Source organism: Loxodonta africana, chromosome 7 (genome assembly GCF_030014295.1).
Source record: "Loxodonta africana isolate mLoxAfr1 chromosome 7, mLoxAfr1.hap2, whole genome shotgun sequence".
Lineage (NCBI taxonomy): Eukaryota > Metazoa > Chordata > Mammalia > Proboscidea > Elephantidae > Loxodonta > Loxodonta africana.
This window is the reverse complement of record NC_087348.1, coordinates 133,005,315-133,025,304: the sequence shown is the minus strand read 5'-3', so window position 1 is coordinate 133,025,304 and position 19,990 is coordinate 133,005,315. Positions and strand designations below refer to the sequence as shown.

At 39.2% G+C, this 19,990-nt stretch overlaps 1 protein-coding gene across 7 annotated transcripts in view; it reads left to right on the top strand.

Moving 5' to 3' along the window:
- Positions 1-19,990, top strand: part of ALG9 (ALG9 alpha-1,2-mannosyltransferase) — a 126,539-nt gene that overhangs the window by 79,085 nt on the left and 27,464 nt on the right. For 4 of the 7 annotated variants that reach the window (XR_010322522.1, XM_023554781.2, XM_010595454.3 and 1 more), the window contains exon 14: positions 9,886-10,016. The exons of 1 other annotated variant lie outside the window; for it this stretch is intronic. Coding sequence is in view for 3 of the 6 variants with exons in the window: in XM_023554781.2 (XP_023410549.1) it covers positions 9,886-10,016 (131 nt within the window). In the remaining 3 variants the exon portion in view is untranslated. Of the gene's footprint in view, positions 1-2,972; positions 3,158-5,727; positions 5,831-9,885; positions 10,017-19,990 lie in introns of those variants that run through there. 2 more of the 7 variants (XR_010322523.1, XR_002787133.2) reach the window with 2 other exon arrangements.

The window sequence follows — 19,990 nt, the reverse complement described above, 5'->3', positions numbered from 1 at the left end:
GGGATAGTATGGTGGTGATCAAGACAGACTAACTCCTGCCTTCATAGAATTTGTAATGCCCAGCCATAAGAAGACCTGGCCCTTGCTGCAGTTGCTCATGGAGGGATATGGGAAAATGTAATAAATCAAAATTTAGTATGTGTTTTGGAAAGAAAGATGTTCTGAGTATTGCTTAAAAGTAAAGTATTAAATTAATAGCATATGTCAGCCGTTGTTGCTGTTGGATAACCTCAGTAATGACCAGATTACCCTTAGCTATGGGCAAAGTGTTAAACAGCTTTTTCAGCTTTAATCTTCCCACTTGCCTTAGAGTTACAGGACAATCAGTTATGAGTGATCTTTCTCAGAGGAGTCTTTACCACGTTTTCAGTGACATTTGAGAAACAAGATTTGTCTTGCATATGGAGCTGGTTTCTCTGTGATGCTCCCTGAGCTTCATATTGGCCCTTGTCAGAGATCTCTATTTTTATAGCTATGTGCGTCATTGTCATTTCCAGCTGATAGACACCTGAACGCAAATTCACATCCTTCCTGTCTTGGGACTTAGTGGGACTTGGCTCAGGCAGCTGGATAGACAGTGGGGAAGGTCACTGAGAATAGGAGGTTAAACTATTAGTTTTTTCCTTGTCCTCACATAGCATTCTAAACTGTGATATACTTATTGTTTGGTACAATTGTTGAGCCCATTCCTGTTGTTACTTTTTCTGAGTCTTCAGTCTCCTCAGGCTTTCTCGTGGCATTTAAAGTTCACTGCCGGCTCCACCCCCCCACCCCCCAGTTTTCAAAACAGTGTGCTTTTGTGATTCTCCTCTAATAGGTCCTTCCTTTCCTTGTTTGTTCTGCCTTTCTTCTGCCCAGTGCCATAGGCTTCCTTCCAAGCCTTATTCGTGCCTTCTGATCCTCTCTGTACCTTTCTTCTGTCCCTTCTCCTATTATTTTGTCTTTTCTTTCCTCCTTCTTTTCTTTCCTTTTTCTGTGCATTCTTTTGTGCATTTGTTAAATATACATTTGCTTAGCACCTATGTAAACCATACATAGGTATGGTTTACATAGGTGCTAAGGAAATGTGGCGTAGTGGTTAGGTGCTACGGCTGCTAACCAAAGGGTTGGTAGTTTGAATCTGCCAGGCGCTCCTTGGAAACTGTATGGGGCAGTTCTACTCTGTCCTACAGGGTCGCTGTGAGTCGGAATCGACTCTACGGCACTGGGTTTTTTTTTTTTTTTTTTTGGGTTAGCACCTATGTGCTTTGAACTGAGCTAGATTTTGGGAATATAGGAGTGAATGAGATAGACAAAGCCTCAGGTTTCGTAGAGTTTACAGCTAATTTCCCAGTTAATTTTTAAGTTATAAATGTGAAAGTGTTTTGATGCAGAACTACTGGTTGCTATGAAAGCATGTGATCTGGTTTAAGTGGTCAGTGAAGTCTTTTTTAAGGAAATCATTTTTAGCTGAAATATTAAGAATGACTAAGAATTTATTAGGTAGAGGCAGGGGGCGTTCCAGGCAGTAGGACCAGAAAACACCTCTCTAACTCTCAGTATTCAGCCACATAGGCCTTCTTTCAATTACTTGAATTCCTTGTGCTTCTTCCCACCTCAGTAGGTGTAAAACTCAAGTTATCATCTTTCCTCAATTTCACTCAAGCTGACTCTTCACTGCAACGCCCTCTTCTCCCCACTTCCCGCTATTAGAAATGTTGGTGTTGACTTTCTCTTTAATCTTCTGTCTGGTTTGTTCCTGCCTCCATCAGTTGTTCCTTTGAAATAGACCTTCAGTTTGCCCTTTTCTCCTTTTTTCATTCCCACTGCCATCAAAATTGAAAGCTTCACATACTGGACACTGCTTTAGTAACTGGAGTCCTTGCTTCCAGTCACCTTCCTGCCCCACCTTCCTCAGCGAAGCCATGTACACTTCTAGACATCTCTTTCTATGACCTAGCTGCTGTTGAGAATATACATAGCAAAATATACACCAATTCATCAGTTTCTACATGTACAATTCAGTGACTTGATTGATTACATTCTCAGAGTTGTGCAGCTATTCTCACCTTCCTTCTCTGAGTTGTTCCTCTCCCATTAACATAAACTCACTGCCCCCTAGGGTTCCTGTCTAATCTTTTGAGTTGCCGTTGTCGATTTGATCCCATATAGATAGTTCTTAAAAGAATATAATGCTCAAGGTAGACCTTTTTACTAGTTAATCTATTGTTTGGCTTTAAGGATATTTTTGGTTTAAGGTTTAAAGATTGTCTCAGGGAAATAGTTTTGGGGTTCATCCAGCCTCCATGACTCCAAAAAGTCTGGAGTCCCTCAGAATTTGAAATTCTGTTCTGTATTTGCCTCCTTTTGATCAGGGTTAGGGTTTTTTATTTTTATTATTGTTTTTTAATCATATTACTTCTTGCCTGAAATACCTAGGTAGATTCCTGATACACAAAAGCCAGACCCTCATAGTTTGGGTCCTCCTTATCAGTCTTGACTTTCTCTCTAGTTTTATTTCTCAACTCACAACTTTTGGGACAGATACTCTTACTGTTCTCCTCTGTTCTGTTTAATTTTAGTGCCACCTCCGGAAATCTTTATAATGACTGTAGTCCCCAGCCATCTCTTCCTCTTTCAACTCTTATTGCTCTTATAGTAATACTTTCTGTATTTCATATATGCTAATGTCATTTCTGGTCACCATATAGGGTCACTGTCAGTTGGAATTGACTTGATGGCAGTGGGTTTGGTTTAATGTCATTTCCTGACCTAAATTATAAATTTCAGAAGACACATGTCTTACAAGAATTATATAGGCTCTGGTTTAAGATTCACCAAATGGGTACATAATAGATGCTCTTGACAGTTATTAAGTGGATGCTGTTAATTCATTGCTAATTATGAGTTGTTAATGTTGTAACCCATCTTTCCTATATATTGGGCTCAACGTGAATTAACAGTAGATTTTTTTTTTTTTTTTACCAATCTAGGTTGAAAACAAGAATAATTCACTTTAATGAGTTCTAACGCTCCATGGTTTTTTTTCTACCAGTCAAGTCCTCACATTTCATAGCACTCATCAGGGAATCCTTCTAATATTATTGCCATTTGTATAGTCCTTTACAGTTTGGAAAGTTGATTTAAATGAATCATCTCATTTAATCCTCTTTCTAAGGTAAGTGGTTTTATGCTTATTTTACAGATGAAATTGAGGTATAAAATCCTTAAATGAGTATGGGTCACCCAGCTAGTTTGTGGTGGTACCCAGATATGAATCTGGGACTGCCAACTTACAGCTCCTTTTCTGATAACCTCATTTCTTCTCTAATGAAGAACTTGCCCTTGATCATACTTGATTATTCCTCTGCTGGAGACCTTTGTCCTATGTGTTATAGTTGTTTCACAGCTGCTTTTCAGAAGGAAAAAAAGGATATTCGGCAGCTGCTTCCTAGAAAGAGTGAAAAAGAGGTTAAATTGTTTATATGGATTAGCATCTGAATTAATATGATTTTTGCCTTGGTGTCTTTCTAAGACCTTAACTTTAAGTGGAATTTGCATATTAATGGTATGATGAGTAGAGCCTTAAACCGAATGGTGAAGTTGGGTATTAATTAGTTATTACCCATATTTCTAGAGCCCTGATGGCACAATGGTTAAGAGCACAGGCTGCTAACCAAAAGGTCAGCAGTTCAAATCCACCGGCAGCTCCTTGGAAACCCTATGGGGCAGTTCTCCTTTGTTCTGTAGGGTCGCTTTGAGTTGGAATCGACTCGACAACATTGGGTTTTTTCTCTCTTTTTTTGGTACCTACATATCTGGTAGGCCATGTACCTAGCACCAGATCAAGATATAACGAGACCTGTAGTGTGCCTACCCTGGAAAAGCCAAACTGAAGTCAAGTATTGAAATGTCGCAGTGAGGGCTCCCTCACCAAAGATGGCCTAAGCATAAGGCCATAAGAGTCTTTGCCTCTTGTAGACTCTATTTGATTACAGAGGCATGGCACTTGGGAAGCTTTTAAAAATTTGTTTCAGGTTCTTAAAATCCTTGGGTGCTACAGAGTGGGTGTTCAGACCAAAAGGCTGGTTCCTGAAGTGTTTATGTAAAGGATCATTTTTAGAGAGTTATGTGGAAAGGAATTGGGTCGGATATCAATTCTCAGTGGGCTTCCTCCCCCCGAAGGAACAGCCCATCTGTAGAGACAGATGTGAGACTGAAGTCCTTTTACATATAAATACTGCTGAGGGAAAAGGAGAACCCGGCTGTGAGTTGGAGATTGGAGAAGAACAGAGTTCACTGTAAGCCAGAGAAGACTAGGTGTTCTTCTATGCACTTCATGCATTAGAGTGTCCCAGACAGTGTGGGAGAAAAATGTAGAACAAAAAGTCAAATTCATAAAAAAAAAGACCAGACTTACTGGCATGATAGAGACTGAAGGAACCCCGAGACTATGGCCCTAAGACACCCCTCTGAGTTAGAACTGTACGCATTCCTGGAAACCACCTTCCAGACAAGCTGTTGCTGTTGTTAGGTGCCATCCAGTCCATTCTGACTTATAGCGACCCTGTGCACAACAGAACAAAACACTGCCCGTCCTGCGCCATCCTCAAAATTGTTGTTATGCTTGAGCTTATTGTTGCAGCCACTGTGTCAATCCACCTCGCTGAGGGTCTTCCTCTTTTCCGCTGACCCCGTACTTTGCCAAGCATGATGTCCTTCTCCAGGGACTGATCCCTCCTGACAACATGTCCAAAGTATGTAAGACGCAGTCTCGCCATCCTTGCCTCTAAGGAGCATTCTGGCTGCACTTCTTCCAAGACAGATTTGTTTGTTCTTTTGGCAGTCCATGGTATATTCAATATTCTTTGCCAACACCACACTTCAAAGGCATCAGTTCTTCTTCGGTCTTCCTTATTCATTGTCCAGCTTTCACATGCATATGATGCAATTGAAAATACCATGGCTTGGGTCAGGCGCATCTTAGTCTTCAAGGTGACATCTTTGCTCTTCAACACTTTAAAGAGATCCTTTGCAGCAGATTTACTCAATGCAATGCGTCTTTTGATTTCTTGACTGCTGCTTCCGTGGCTGTTGATTGTGGATCCAAATAAAATGAAATCCTTGACAACTTCAGTCTTTTCTCCATTTATCATGATGTTGCTCATTGGTCCAGCCAAGCTATAGATACCCAAAGCCCACTGCCTTCGAGTTGATTCCAACTCATAGTGGCCCCATAGGACAGAGTAGAACTGCCCCATAGAGTTTTCAAGGAGTGCCTGGCAGATTCAAACTGCTGACCTCTTGGTTAGCAGTCGTAGCACTTAACCACTACCCCACCAGGGTTTCCAAGCAATAGATAGGTCTATAAGATAAACAGTAAACCCGAAAAGAGCATGCTCCATAGAACAATGTATGAGACTAAAAGGGCAACATTTGCCCAAAAGTAAAGATAAGAAGGCAGGAAGGGGTAGGAAAACCAGACAGAAGGAAACAGGGAACCTAGGGTGGAAATGGGGAGATTGTTGACACAGTATGGGGATTGCAACCAATGTCATGGAACACTTGGTGTACAGCTTATTGAAGGGGAAACTAATTTGGTCTGTAAATTTTCACCTAAAACACAATAAAATATTTAAAAAAGAAAAAAACCTTCAATTGCATATAAACTTAAAAGTGCTCAAAATATAAATGTACAGTAAATTAAGAATGATAATAATAAAAAGTACCCATGTAACCATCACCTAGGTCAAAAGATAGAACATTGCCAGCACCGAGAAGCTCCTCCAGCTGTCAGTTCCTTTTGATCACTGCCCACTCTCCCTTTAAAAGGGGTCTCCTGACTTCTATGGTAATAATTTCTTTGCTTTCATTTTTAGATATACCACGTTTATATGCATCTCTAAACAATATAGGTTAGTTTTGCCTGTTTTTGAACTTCATATACCTGGAATCATATTGTGTTTATTCCCTCACGTCTTGATCTGTTCACTCAACATTTTGTTTGTAATAATCACACAAGTTGCATGTAGCTCTAGTCTCTATTACCGTATAGTACTTCATTGTATGACTATACCACAATCTGTTGATTATTTTAGTGTTGACGGACGTTTGGTTGTTTTCAATCTGGACTAACGGCAAATAATGCCACTTTGAATGTTCTTGAACTTGTCTTTTGGTGCATGCTTTTCTGTTGAGTATACGTTAGGTTGAATGATACGAAGTAGCCATTTTTGTGGATCAAACAGTTGAAGATTAATGGTTTCATGTAGCTCAATCTAGTGCCTAGGAGTAGAATTGCTGGATCATAGGAAATATATGTGTTTAATTTTACTAGGTTCTGCCAAATAGTTTTCTAACTAAAGAACTTATTCTCCTGCCAGCCATGTGTAAGAGTTGCTTAATATTCTGGTCAACACTGGTATTGTAATTTTTTATTGTGGTTCTGATTTGCATTTTTTTTGGTTACTAATGAGGTTGAACATTTTTTGTCTGTTTTTGACCATATGGATTTCTTCTTGTGAAGTACCTGTTCAAGTTGTTTGTCCATTTTTCTATTGGGTAGTCTGTCTGTGTCTTATTGGTTAGTAGGAGTTCTTTGTTCCTTACATATTCTAGATATGAATCCTTCATAGTTAAATGTGTTACATGTATCTTTTCCCAGTCCATAGCTTGTCTCTGCATTGTATTAATTGTGTCTTTTGATGAATAGGTATTCCAAATTTTAATGTAATCAAATTTATCAATCATTTCTTATATACTTAATGCTTTTTGTGACTTGTATACTGTGATCTTGAAGATACTCTTCTATCTTATCTTCCAAGAGCTTTATAGTTTTGCATTTCACATTTAGGTCTATAAGCTACCTGAAGTTGATTTTGTGTATGGAATGAGGTTGAGGGGTCCAATGTCATTTTTTCCCACTATGGATACCCAGTTGTTCCAGCATCAGTTAAAGAAAAGACCATCTTCTCCTCATGTCCTATGGTATCACTTCTGTCATAATTCAGGGTCCTTATGTGTGTGAATCTATTCTTTTTCATTGGACTATTGATCTATTCCTGCACTAATACCTCACTGTCTTAATTACTATAACTTTATAGTCTGTAAGGCTCCATCTTGTTCTTTTCAAGAGTGTCTTGGCTATTGTTTTCCTGCATTTCCATATGTGTTTAAGAACTAATTTAGCAAGTTTCACCAAAAAAAGTCTGTTGGGATTTTGATTGAGATAGCATTTAATCTATTAGTTAATTTGGGGAGAATTGACATTTTTATAATCGTGAGTCTTTCATCTAGAAATAAGGTGTATCTCTCTATTTAGATCTACTTCATGATTTCTCAGTAAAATTTTTTGAGATAAAATGCATATAACATAAAATCTACCATTTTAAAGTGGCTTTTAGTACATTCACAGTATTGTGCAACCATCACCACTCTCTAATTTCAGAATATTTTCACCACCTCAAAAAGAAACCCTGTACCCATTAAGCAGTCACTCCCCATTAGCTTTCCCCTTAGTCCCTGGCAACCACCAGTCTGCTCTCTGTCTCTGTGGTTTTGCCTATTCTGGACATTTCATGTAAACGGAGCCATACAATGTGTGGTCTTTTGTGTCAGGCTTCGTTCCCTTAAACCCTTAAGCCAGTTGCCGTCGAATTGGCTCTGACTCATAGCGACCCTATAGGCAGAGTAGAACTGCCCCATAGGGCTTCTAAGAAGTGCCTGGTGGATTTGAACTGCCTATCTTTTGGTTAGCAGCCATAACTCTTAACCACTAAGCCCTCAGGGTTTCCTCTTTCACTTAGCATAATGTTTTTAAGGTTTATCCATGTTGTAACATGTATAAGTATTTCATTTCTTTTTATGGCTGAATAATATTCTATTGTACGGATATACTACATTTTGTTTATCCCATCATCAGTTGATAGACATTTGTCAGTAAAATTTTATGATTGTTTTGGTAAAGGAGTTGCCCCGTTATTTGTTAGATTTTTTTCCAAGGCGCATATTTTCTAATCCTTATAAATTGTATCTTTTTGGAAATTTCAGTTTTCCTTAAAGCTGTTATATAGAAATATAAGGCATTGATTTTGCACCCTCTGTGTTTGCTAAGCGCTCTTAATAATTCGAAAACTGTGTCTGTAAATTCCTTAGGATTTTGTATGTACCCAATCATACCATTTGCAATTAATAAGTTTTGTTTTTTTTTTATTTCCATTTCTTCCGTCCTTTGTTTCTTTTTCTTATCTTATTCTGCTGGCTATTATTTTCAGTGCAGTGTTGAGTAGAGTAGTGATAGTGAGTAGCCTTGTCTTATTCCTGATCCCAAAGGAAAAACTTTCAACCCTTCACCATTAAATATGAGATTTGTTGTAGACTATTCATGTTTCAGATGGTCTTTATCTTAATTGAAGCCTAATAATCTAGAAGGACTCTTTTTTGGTTTTAATTTTTAAGAGACATTTAGATGAGCTCTTCAGAGCACTTTGCCTCTGACTCATTCATTTTGTGTAATTTTGAGAGGGGTAACCAATAGTATAGAATAACGAAAAACCATGAGTTTTGAAGTCACACAGATGGATCCAGATATGGCTCTGATGTGTACTCAGGTGAGCTTGGTCAGGTCATGTAAACTCTTTTAGGGCAGGGACTGTGTCTTAGTTATTTCGTTCTATATCTTTAGGTCAAACTTAATGCCTAGCACATTATAGAATCTTAATATAGGTCTGTTGAAAAAATAAAGCTATTTCATTTCTCTGAGTCTTGGCTTCCTCATTTATGAACTAGAGATAATAATCCCTTATAGGCTTTGTTGTGATGATTTTTAAATAATATATGAAATGTAGCTGGCATGTAAAAGACATTGAAAAAATACTTGTTTCTCTTCCCCTTGTTTGGGCCCAAACACATTTTCTTTAACCACATTAGTGAACTGTTTTCCATCTACAGGTTTTGTTAAACATCTTAGAAACTTGTTTACTGTCTTTTTATTTTTTTGATTGAAAAAAATTTTAAACTTCTAAAAAAAATTAAAAAGCATTAAAAAAATGTCCCTGTGGCTGTTAAATATTCTGATGGTTTTGAGAAGAGAGGAAGAATGTGACTACAATTTGAAATGAACTAAACAGCAGAAGGATCCTACGTATTTTGTAGCATATCCCATTGAATTAATCAATTTTGTGAGAAGCACAGTACCAGCATGGCTTTAAATGGGATGTATAAATATTCTCTTATGAGTGCCTATGACTAAGTGACTATAGTTTTGCTAGTACTTACTGTATATTTTTCACAGCTTCTTCTCTCCTGTAGTTCCAGTATCTGCTTTTTTGAACTTCTGCTGCAGAGACAGTTCCAATATCTCAATTCTTTTGAATTTTTGAAGGAGATGATATAAATGATATTTCTGTATCACATGTGAGGAGTAATGTAACCTCATGTAGCTCTGTGAGGAGATTCAGGGCTTCCTCACACATGAGCATTTATGTTTATTCTTACCCTTTCATTGCTGTAATAAGAGGTGATAGATTAGAAGGGAGCAATAATGAGCAGAAGAAGATAGACTTTCCTTACTTCCTTATCTCTAAGAGATTGTGGCTTCATGGTGCCTTCAGAAGTGTCTGTGGGGCAAGAGAGACTTAATAACCCAAATTAGAGTCAGACCACCTAAAGCTTACATATATGTTTGACTGGATGAATGCATGCCCCCCTAGGACCCTAAATAATACTCCAACATCAAACACTATTTTCCTAAGGGAGAGAGGACAGGTAACACTGTAGGATATGTCTGAAGTCATGGATGTTTGTTCCTGTAACACCATTGGGCATTCTTAGGATTGCAGTTGATGTTCTCTATCCTGAAGGGGCCTTTGCAATTACTAATGAGGAGTTGGTGCTTCTCCTTTGCAGATCGATATCAATAAATGCCATTATTTAGTGGATTTGGACACCATGAGAGAAACACCCCGGGAGCCAAAATATTCATCCAATAGAGAAGAATGGATCAGCCTGGCCTATAGACCATTCCTTGATGCTTCTAGGTATGTGGCGTTAACCCTAATGTGTGTATTAGGACTCCCTGTTGCTGTCAAGTCGGTTCTGACTCATAGCAACCCTATAGGACAGAGTTGAACTGCTCCATAGGGTTTCTAAGGAGCGGCTGGTGGATTTGAACTGCCAACATTTTGGTTAGCAGCTGAGCTGTTAACCTAACCACTGTGCCACCAGGGTTCCATACTAGGACTAAAAAAAAAAAAATAGGATCAAATAACTTCCATTCCTTGGCTGACTCTACTAGCCATTGTTATTTTATTTGGGCCCAAACACATCTTCTAATCTTGTCTTGGTTCCTAAGGAATCCAAGAGTGATCTCTTCTATGCACTAGAATGCAAAGTGTATTTTGGTATCATGCAGATAAAAGGATCTAAGTAAAATAGATAAGTCTACTGAAGAAAACTCAGATAAGTGGTAACAAACTTCAGTTATTTTAACTGAGAGTATTCTGACACTGTTAGGAAGATTGACTATGCCCTTTGCAGAGCTAGAAGCTCATGTTCATTATTTTCAGGCTCAAGGCACAGGCAGGACTGGAACAGATTTTAAAGTTTAAGTAGAGAGACCAAATAGATCAGGGTTTGACTGGCTCTTCACAAAAGTCTCAAGATTAATGATAAGAGAGGGGAGTCAGGATATTCAGTTGGAAGAGTAATGGAGAGGTCAGACAGGAGTGCTCAGGTTGTTTCTGTTACGAAGTGGGCAGAGGTCCAGGTAAACAGAGAGGTGGAGTGAAGGAGATCCAGAGAGATCTGGTGGGCAGAGCTCAGGATCAAAGGAGAGGTCTTTTAGGAAGCAAAAGGTAGAGGACCAGGTCCTGAGAGGCAGCTCTGGGACTCAGAAAAAGGAACTGAGGCTCTGGGCCAGAAAGACTAGATAAGCACAAGATGCTGAGTTTAAGTTTCAGGAACCATAAAATGGAACTGGATACCAAGAAATATGGGGAGAAAGGAAAACATACCTAATTACTGGAACTGGGGTATAAGGCGATTCTTCATAAGAAGGCACAAGTCCAGTTATTATAAGTAGGTTCAGTCAAAGCAGGACTAGCAGGAAACCTGAGATGCTCACCTAGACACTGCATCACTAAGGTGGTCTTGAAACTAAGACTGGAGTTGGGTTTGGATAGCTACAGGAGTTGAGCAGGTCATTGTGCTTTTAGACCAAGTCTCTTCAGTGAGTTTATAGGCAAGTGTAGTTGGGAAGGATGAGCAGATCGTTGGGGAGAGGAGGGCAATCAAGAGGTTGTCTTGAGTTTTAGAATGATTCTCAAGGATAGGCTCTTGAACCATACCATCATTCTATAAGCCTTTCTCTAGCCTGATCCATTCCCTCAAGTGTCTGTTATATGATTTCTAGGAGCGCCATTTCCATAAAATGGGGAATAGTGCTGCTTTTCAACACATTTTTTTTGAGAGCCTATATGCTAGACATTGTTCTACATGGTTTGCATATGTCAGTGAATTAAACAAAGATCCCTGCCCTTGTGGAGCTTATTGTTTGGAGGTGAGCAGGGGACACGCACAACAAACATAATAAATAACAAAATAAATTATGCAATATATTAGAAGATGATAGATGTTAAGGAAAAAATAGAGCAGATTAAGAGGAGGATTGGGAGTTCCACTGGCGCCGAGGGTTGCAATTTTAACTAGAGTGGTCAAGGTAGGCCTCACTAAAAAAGGATATTTGAACAAAGACTTGAAAGAGGTGCAGGAGGTAGCCACGTGGTTATCGGGGGAACAGCCAGTGCAAAGGCTATGGCACATGGAAGGAACAGCAAGGAGGCTAGTGAGGCTAAAGCTGAGCAAGAGCAGAAATCATAGTGCCTGTGGTCAGAGGGTAACAGGATGTGAGAGTGCAGATGACAAAGAGCTTTGTAGGCTGCTAAAAGGCTTTTACTCTGAAATAAATGGGGAGCCACTGTAGGGCTTTGAGCAGAGGGCTTGATATGACTTCTGTTTTAAAAGGATCATTTTGGCTACAGTGTTGAGAATAAACCATAGGAGACAAGAATGGAAGCAGGGAGACCAGTTAGGACACTACTGTGATAATCCAGGCAAGAGATGAAGGAAACGGCAATAGAGATAGTGAGATATGCCGAGAGTCAGAATGTATAGAAATGGTCTGAGTTTCCTTATGGATTAGTTTTAAGGTGTGGGGGAAAGAGAGAAGCCATGAATGACTCCAAGGATTTTGGGCCGAGCAACTAGAAAATTGAACTGCCATGAACTGAGATGGGAAAGACTGCAAGTAGAACAGGTTGAGGGGACGATGAGAGGAGATCAACTTTGGTTGTGTTGAGTTTGATATGCCAGTTGCCAAGCAAATAGAATTATTGAGTAGGCAGCTGGATATACAAGTCTAGAATTCAGGGGGGAGGTCTGAGGTAGAGATATAGCTTAAATGTTGTCAGTTAGATAATATTTAAAGACATGAGACTGGATGAAATGATCAAGGGAGTGAATGAAGTTAGAGATGAAACAAGGTCATGGGGAACTCCAATGTTAAAAGATTGGGGAGAAGAGGAAGAACCAGCAAAGGTGACTGAGAGGAACCACCAGTAAGGTGGCAGGAAAACCAAGAGAGGGTAGTATCCTGGAAGCCAAGGTAAGAAAATGTTTTCAGGAGGAAGGAGTGATCAGCTGTGTCAGAAGCTGCTCATAAATCAAGTAGGATGATGAATAACAACTGTCCATTGGATTTGGTGGCTGATAAAAGCAGTTTTGGTGGGGGTAAAGAGATTTGATTGGTGGGGGTAAAGAGGGGATAAAGAGATTTGATTGGTGGGGGTTAAGAGGGGGTAAAGAGATTTGATTGGTGGGGGTAAAGAGGGGGTAAAGAGATTTGATTGGTGGGGGTAAAGAGATTGGAGGGGTTAAAGCAAGAACAGTAGGAGAAGAATTGAAGAAGCAGGTATAGACAAGCCTTTTGAAGAGTTTTGCTATAAAAGGAAGTACAGAAATAGGGCTGTAGCTGGTAGGGAAAGTGATATCTGGAGAAGACATTTTCGTTTATTCTTAAGATAAAGGAAATAACAGGCATGTTTGTGTACTGATGGGAGCAATCCATTGTAAGGCTAAAATCTGATGATGCAGGAGAAAGGAAAGAATTGCTGGAGCAATGCCCTTGAGTTAGGTAAAAAAAAGATACACAAGTAAAGGGACTGGCTTTAGAGAGACACACAGATCACCTATGCACAGTGTTGTCCACTAGAACCTTCTGCAATGATGGAAATTTTCTGTACTTTCACCATCCAGTGCAATGGCCACTAGCCACATGTGCCTAATAAGTGTTTGAAATGTGGCTAGAGTGACTGAGGAGCTGAATTTTAAATTTTACTTTATCTTAATTAATTTAAATGTGAAGTAGCCATAAAGGCTAGTAGCTACCATACTGAACAGTGAAGGATAGTAACTGGCAGCAAGTAGGTGTGATGATGGGAGTCTGGAAGTTCTCTTCTGATGCCTCAGTTTTCCCAGTGAAGTAGGACGAAGGATTATCAGCTGAGATGGAGTATACAGAGTAAGGGCTTAGAGATTTGAGGAGAGAGGAGAAGGTGTGAAATAATTGAGAGTGAGAGAGAAAAACCAAAACCAAACCCAGTGCCATCAAGTCGATTCCGACTCATAGCCACCCTATAGGACAGAGTAGAACTGCCCCGTAGAGTTTCCAAGGAGTGCCTGGCGGATTCGAACTGCTGACCCTTTGGTTAGCAGCCGTAGCAGTTAAAGGAACTAGATAAATATGGTGTGATTGGAGGACAGGATCAAGAGCCTGCTTGAGTTATAAGTGATGCCAGTGTGGCTGCTTTTTTTTTTTTTTTGACTTTTGCTTTTGTTCTATGACTGGCGAGTCATAGGATAGGTAGATTTAATCAGAATTTTTTTAAACGTTATTGAAGTATAATTTACATAAAACTCACCTATTTCAAGCTTACAATTTAATGATCATTTGTAAATTTGCTGAGTTTTGCAGCCATCACCACAATTTAGTTTTAGAACATTTTCATCACCTGATAAGATCCCTCATTCTCACCGCCAGCTCTAGGAAACCATTAATCTGCTTTCTGTCTCTACAAATTTGTGTTTTCTGGACATTTCATATAAATTGAATCATACAATATGTAGATTTTTATGTCTGACTTTTTTCACTTAGCATGATTTCATTTAGCATAATGCCTTTGAGGTTTATTCATGTTATAGCACGTATCAGTACTGTATTTTCATGCAGATAAAGCACTGGCTCCATGTTTGTTTGCCAGCCACACCTTCCCCCATGAAATATTTTCATAAGTGCACTATGTCAAATTGTTTTTTTATAGCAACATGTAAAAAAAAACTGGCCTAATGGGCTTACAAAAGTACCTGGGGGGAGGACACATGGTTGGCAAACAAATGTAGAACATGTGTGTAATTTGCATGAAAATACACTAGCTCCTTTCTATTGCTGAATACTGTGCCATTGCATGGCTATACCACGTTTTATTTATTCACCAATTAATGGGCATTTGGGTTGTTTACACTTTCTGGCTATTGCTAATGATGACCTACCAACATTCATGGACACGTCTTTGTGTGCAAGGTTGGGTTTTAAACAAGAAAGTTCAACAAAGCATGAGGGGGCAGAGGAGTTAGGTTGTGGGCAGAGGAGTTAGGTTGTATGCAGAGAAGTGAAATGCTTGATCATGACCTCAAAGTGGGTAAGGAGGGAAGTGGGGAGAACATCCAGAGAGTGAGAGACTGTGAAAGGTGGTAGGATTATGGATTGATGGTCCTCGACGTTCAAAAGATTGTCAGAATTGAGTTACCAGTAGGAGTGAGCTGAATCAAAAGACGTGGTGATTGGCATGAAGTTCTCAGTATCACAGATGTTCTTTGGTGCCTGGGTTTTTTTGTGTGTGTGTGTGTGCTTTAAGTGAAAGTTTACAAATCAACTCAGTCTCTCATACAAAAATTTGTATACACCTTCCTAAAATCCTAATTGCTCTCCCCGTAATGAGGCATACTCCTTCCCTCCACTCTTATCTTTTCGTGTCCATTTGACCAGCTTCTGACTCCCTCTGCCCTCTCATCTCCCCTCCAGACAGGAGATGCCAACATAGTCTCACGTGTCTACTTCATCAAAGAAGCTCACTCTTCACCAGTATTATTTTCTTTTTAAAATTTTTTTTTGTGCTTTAAGTGAAAGTTTACAAATCAAGTCAGTTTCTCATACAAAAATTTGTGTGTACCTTCCTATATATACTCCTAGGAAACCCTGGTGGCGTAGTGGTTAAGTGCTACGGCTGCTAACCGAAGGGTCAGCAGTTCAAATCTGCCAGGCGCTCCTTGGAAACTCTATGGGGCAGTTTTATACACTCCTAATTGCTCTCCCCCTAATGAGACAGCACACTCCTTCCCTCCACTCTCTCTTTTCGTGTCCATTCAGCCAGCTTCTGAACCCCTCTGCCTTCTCATCTCCCCTCCAGATAGGATACGCCAACATAGTCTCATGTGTCTACTTGATCCAAGAAGCTCATTCTTCAACAGCATCATTTTCTATCCCATTGTCCAGTCCAATTCCTGTCTGAAGAGTTGGCTTTGGGAATGTTTCCTGTCTTGGGCTAACAGAAGGTTTGGGGATCATGACCACCAGGGTCCTTCTAGTCTCAGTCAGACCATTAAGTCTGGTCTTTTTACGAGAATTTGGGGTCTGCATCCCACTGTTCTCCTGCTCCCTCAGAGGTTCTCTTGTGTTCCCTGTCAGGGCAGTCATCAGTTGTGGCCGGGCACCATCTAGTTCTTCTGGTCTCAGGCTGATGTAGTCTCTGGTTTATATGGCCCTCTCTGTCTCTTGGGATCATAATACCTTGTGTCTTTGGTGTTCTTCATTCTCCTTTGCTCCAGGTGGGTTGAGACTCATTGATACATCTTAGATGGCCGCTTGCTAGCTTTTAAGACCCCAGACGCCACTCTCCAAAGTGGGATGCAGAATGTTTTCTTAATACATTTCATTACGCCAATTGACTTAGATGTCCCCTGAAACCATGGTCCCCAAACCCCGACCCCTGCTATGCTGGCCTCCGAAGCATTCAGTTTACTCAGGAAACTTTTTTGCTTTTGGTTTAGTCCAGTTGTGCCTCTCCTGTATCGTGTGTTGTCTTTCCCTTCACCTAAAATAGTTCTTTCTACTATCTAATTAACGAATACCCCTTTCCCTCCCTCCCTCTTCCTCCCTCCTGCCTTGTAACCATCAAAGAATATTTTCTTCTCTGTTTAAACTATTTCTCGAGTTCTTATAATAATGGTCTTATACAATATTTGTCCTCTTGCAACTAATTTCACTCAGCGTAATGCCTTCCAGATTCCTCCATGTTACAAAATGTTTCACAGATTCGTCACTGTTCTTTATCAATGCACAGTATTTCATTGTGTGAATATACCATCATTTATTTATCCATTTATCTATTGATGGGCATGTTGGTTGCTTCCATCTTTTGGCTATTGTAAACAGTGCTGCAGTAAACATGGGTGTGCATATATCTGTTCATGTAAAGGCTTTTATTTCTCTAGGATATATTCCAAAGAGTGGGATTGCTGGATTGTATGGCAGTTCTATTTCTAGCTTTTTAGCTTTTTAAGGAAGCGCCAAATTCCATTTGACATTCCCACCGGCCATGTGTAATTGCTCCAGTCTCTCCACAGCCTCTCCAACATTTATTCTTTTGTGTTTTTTGGATTAATGCCAGCCTTGTTGGAGTGAGATGAAATCTCATTGTGGTTTTGATCTGCATTTCTCTAATGGCTAATGATTGTGAACATTTCCTCATATATCTGTTAGCTACATGAATGTCTTCTTTGGTGAAGTGTCTGTTCATATCCTTTGCCCCTTTTTTAATTGGGTTATTTGTCTTTTTGTAGTTGAGTTTTTGCAGTATCATGTAGATTTTAGAGATCAGCTGCTGATCAGAAATGTCATAGCCAAAAATTTTTTCCCATTGTGTAGGTAGTCTTTTTACTCTTTTGGTGAAGTCTTTGGATGAGCAAAGGTGTTTGATTTTTAGGAGCTCCCAGTTATCTGGTCTCTCTTCTGCATTGTTAGTAATGTTTTCTATATTTATGCCATGTATTAGGGCTCCCAGCATTGCCTCTATTTTTTCTTCCATGGTCTTTATCATTTTAGATTTGACATTTAGGTCTTTGATCCATTTTGAGTTCGTTTTTGTGCATGGTGTGAGGTATGGGTCTTGTTCCATTGTTTTGCAGATGGATATCCAGTTATGCCAGCAGCATGTGTTAAAAAAAACTGTCTTTTTCTCATTTAACTGACTTTGGGCCTTTGTCAAATATCAACTGCTTATATGTGGATGGATTTATGTCTGGATTCTCAATTCTGTTCCATTGGTCTATGTGTCTGTTGTTGTACCAGTACGGTGCTGTATTAACTACTGTGGCGGTATAATAGGTTCTAAAATCAGGTAGAGTAAGGCCTCCAACTTTGTTCTTCTTTTACTGTAATGCTTTACTTATCTGGGGCCTCTTTCCCTTCCAGAAACCCTGGTGGCGTAGTGGTTAAGCGCTACAGCTGTTAACCAAGAGGTCAGCAGTTCGAATCCACCAGGCGCTCCTTGGAAACTCTATGGGGCAGTTCTACTCTGTTCTGTAGGGTCGCTATGAGCCAGAATCGACTCAACGGCAGTGGGTTTGGTTTTGGTTTTCTTTCCCTTCCGTATGAAGTTGGTGATTTGTTTCTGCATGTTGTTAAAAAATGTTGTTGGAATTTCGATCAGAATTGCATTATAGCTATAGATGGCTTTGGGTAGAATAGACATTTTTACAATGTTAAGTCTTCCTATCCATGAGCAAGGTATGTTTTCCCACTAATGTAGGTCTCTCTTGGTTTCTTGCAGAAGTGTTTTGTAGTTTTCTTTGTATAAGTCATTTACATCTGTGGTAAGATTTATTCCTAAGTATTTTATTTTCTTGTGGACTACTGTAAATGGTGTTAATTTGGTGATTTCCTATTCGATGTTCTTTTTGTTGTTGTAGAAGAATCCAGCTGATTTTGGTATGTTTATCTTGTATCCTGATAGTCGGCTGAACTCTTCTAGTAGTTTCAGTAGTTTTCTTGAGGATTCCTTAGGGTTTTTTGTGTATAAGATCATGTTATCTGCAGGTAGAGATAGTTTTACTTCTTCGTTGCCAGTGTGTATGCCCTTTATTTCTTTATCTAGCCTAATTGCTCTGGCTAGGACCTCCAGCACAATGTTGAATAAGAGTGGTGATAAAGGGCATCCTTGTCTGGTTCCCAGTCTCATAGGGAATGCTTTCAGGCTCTCTCCATTTAGGATGATGTTGGCTATTGGCTTTGTATAAATGCCCTTTATTATGTTGAGGAATTTTCCTTCTATTCCTATTTTGTTGAGAGTTTTTATCATGAATGGGTGTTGAACTTTGCCAAATGCCTTTTCTGCATCAATTGATAAAATCTTATGGTTCTTGTCTTTTGTTTTATTTATATGATGGATTATATTAATTGTTTTTCTAATGTTGAACCATCCTTGCATACCTGGTATGAATCCCACTTGGTCATGGTGAATTATTTTTTTGGTATGTTGTTGAATTCTATTGGCTAGAATTTTGTTGAGGATTTTTGCATCTGTGTTCATGAGGATGTAGGTCTGTAATTTTCTTTTTTTGTGGTGTCTTTTTTTTTTTTTTTTTACCTGTTTTTGATATCAGGGATATGCCGGCTTCATAGAATGAGTTAGGGAGTATTCCATCTTTTTCTATGCTCTGAAATACCTTTAGGAGTAGTGGTGTTTACTCTTCTCTGAAAGTGTGGTAGAACTCTGCAGTGAAACCATCAGGGCTAGGGAATTTTTTTGTTGGGAGTTTTTTGATTACCTTTTCAATCTCTTCTTTTGTTATGGGTCTATTTAATTGTTCTACCTCTGTTTGTGTTAGTTTAGGTAGGTAGTGTGTTTCTAGGAATTCATTTCTTCTAGATTTTCAAATTTCTTGAGTACAATTTTTTCATAGTAATCTGATATGATTCTTTTAATTTCAGTTAGGTCTGTTGTAATATTGCCCCTCTCATTTCTTATTTGGGTTATTTGCTTCCTCTCCTGTTTTACTTTTGTCAGTTTAGCCCGTAGTTTATCCATTTTGTTAAGTTTTTCAATGAACCAGCTTTTGGTCTTGTTAATTCTTTAAATTGTCTGTTTTCTATTTCATTTAATTCTGCTTTAACTTTTATTATTTGTTTTCTTCTAGTGCCTGTGGGTTTCTTTTGTTGCTCTCTTTCTATTTGTTCAAGTTGTAGGGATAATTCTTTGATTTTGGCCCTTTCTTCTTTTTGTATGTATGCATTTATTGATACAAACTGAGCTCTGAGCACCGCTTTTGCTGTGTCCCAAAGGTTCTGATAGGAAGTGTTTTCATTTTCATTGGATTCTATGAATTTCTTTGTTCCATCTTTAGTGTCTTCTATAACCCAATCTTCTTTGAGCAGGGTGATGTTCAGGTTCCAAGTGTTTGATTTCTTTTCCCTGCTTTTCCTGTTATTGATTTCCACTTCTATGGCCTTATGGTCAGAGAAGATGCTTTGTAATATTTCAATGTTTTGGATTCTGCTAAGGCTTGCTTTATGACCTAATATGTGGTCTATTCTAGAGAATGTTCCATGTGCGCTAGAAAAGAAAGTATACGTGGTTGCTTTTGGGTGGAGTGTTCTGTGTATGTCTACGAAGTCAAGTTGGTTGATTGTAGCATTTAGATCTTCCATACCTTTATTGAGGTTTATTCTGGATGTCCTGTCCTTCACCGAAAGTGGTGTGTTGAAGTCTCCTACTGTTATAGTGGAGCTGTCTATCTCACTTTTCAACGCTGATAGAGTTTGTTTTATGTATCTTGCAGCCCTGTCATTGGGTGCATAAATATTGTCCCTTATCCTTCATGGTGGATTTAACTTTAAAGT